This window comes from Cyprinodon variegatus, unplaced genomic scaffold (genome assembly GCF_000732505.1).
Source record: "Cyprinodon variegatus isolate N-32 unplaced genomic scaffold, C_variegatus-1.0 Scaffold4156, whole genome shotgun sequence".
NCBI classification, from domain to species: domain Eukaryota; kingdom Metazoa; phylum Chordata; class Actinopteri; order Cyprinodontiformes; family Cyprinodontidae; genus Cyprinodon; species Cyprinodon variegatus.
The window spans coordinates 1-1,188 of NW_015154609.1; the positions used below are offsets into that span (position 1 = coordinate 1).

Here is a 1,188-nt window from a genome sequence, read left to right on the forward strand (position 1 = left end):
TTTTTTTTTGTCTTTTGTTTGTCCTCACCTGCTCTCTGTTTGGTTTGGATTTCCTCCAGACCAGAAAGCGCTCTGAGGGATCTCCGTTCCTTGAAGGCCACGACGGGCACCACGTCGTCCTCTTTGCCTAACCCCAGCTGTGTGCTTTTAGTCCCAGACGGCGTCTTGTTGGGGTCCTCTATCCTTCCGTTATGTGGAGGCTCCGTGTTTTCATTCGGTAGGGTCGTCGGCGAGGCAGAATTCTGTGATTAATACGTTATTCAACCTTTTATTCAAGGCTAAAACGCTTTTAATGAGCCGACAGTGAATGTGAGTCACAAGAGACCCGAGGCTGTGTTCTGTTCTGAGAAGCTAAGATTCAGTAAAACGCACCATATCTGGGGAATCTGTCCTCCTGGTTCTCCGCATGATCTCCTCAAGTCGCTGGAAAAGACAACATTGAATCAAAACAGCAGAAATTTCTGATTTTGATGTTTATCTTTTCATTGCTTACAAATGCTTTGCAAAAGAAATCACGCTCCCTGAACATGTTTTTGCAGTATTATGTTCAATGGGTTTTTATTATAAGATAGAAGAAACACAAAGTAGTTCATAATTGTGAGGTGTAAGGACAGTGGGGCTTTTATTTTTATTTTTTTCAAAAAGCAAAACTCTGAAAATAGTGTCTGGCACTTTTATCTTCAGCCCAACTTGCTCAGTAGTTTAGAGAATTACTTTAGGCTTGCACCAAAATTTAACTTAGCTACATTTAAAGCTTCAATGTCTTTTGGAATTCGCTTTAATTTATTTTTACATTTCCAGGATAGCCTCAAATTTACCTATACCCATCTTTCATATCCCGCTTTGACAGGAGCTCTTGTTAGAGCTCAATGTTAGAAAACTTTGAGCATCAGAAACATTGTCATCACAATGTTAGTTGTAGTAAACTCACTTTGAACCTTACTTTGCTGTCTTTCATTTTTGTATTAAAATACTTCCCAGCAGTCATTGAGACATTCAGTGTCCTTGATTTGGTCAAGTCTGTGAGGTTTGGCCTTTCGCTGCAGGGAGACAGACTCTGTAAATTAACATGTATTCCTGACAGGGTGCTTTGTCATGTTTAAAGGAATAGTACACCCAAAACATGATTAGCCTTCATTTTCTACTCACCCCCATGCTGAACAACACTCTGGAGTACTTTTTTGATAT

At 40.1% G+C, this 1,188-nt stretch overlaps 1 protein-coding gene across 1 annotated transcript in view; it reads right to left on the minus strand.

Annotated features, from left to right (window-relative positions):
• Positions 1 to 28: 28 nt before the first annotated feature.
• Positions 29 to 1,188, minus strand: part of LOC107081320 (ensconsin-like) — a gene marked incomplete at both ends in the record, with an annotated part of 4,779 nt that continues 3,619 nt past the window's right edge. The window contains 2 exons of the mRNA XM_015369520.1: positions 29 to 242; positions 373 to 423. Of these exons, the coding sequence (XP_015225006.1) occupies positions 29 to 242; positions 373 to 423 (265 nt within the window). The remainder of the gene's footprint in view (positions 243 to 372; positions 424 to 1,188) is intronic.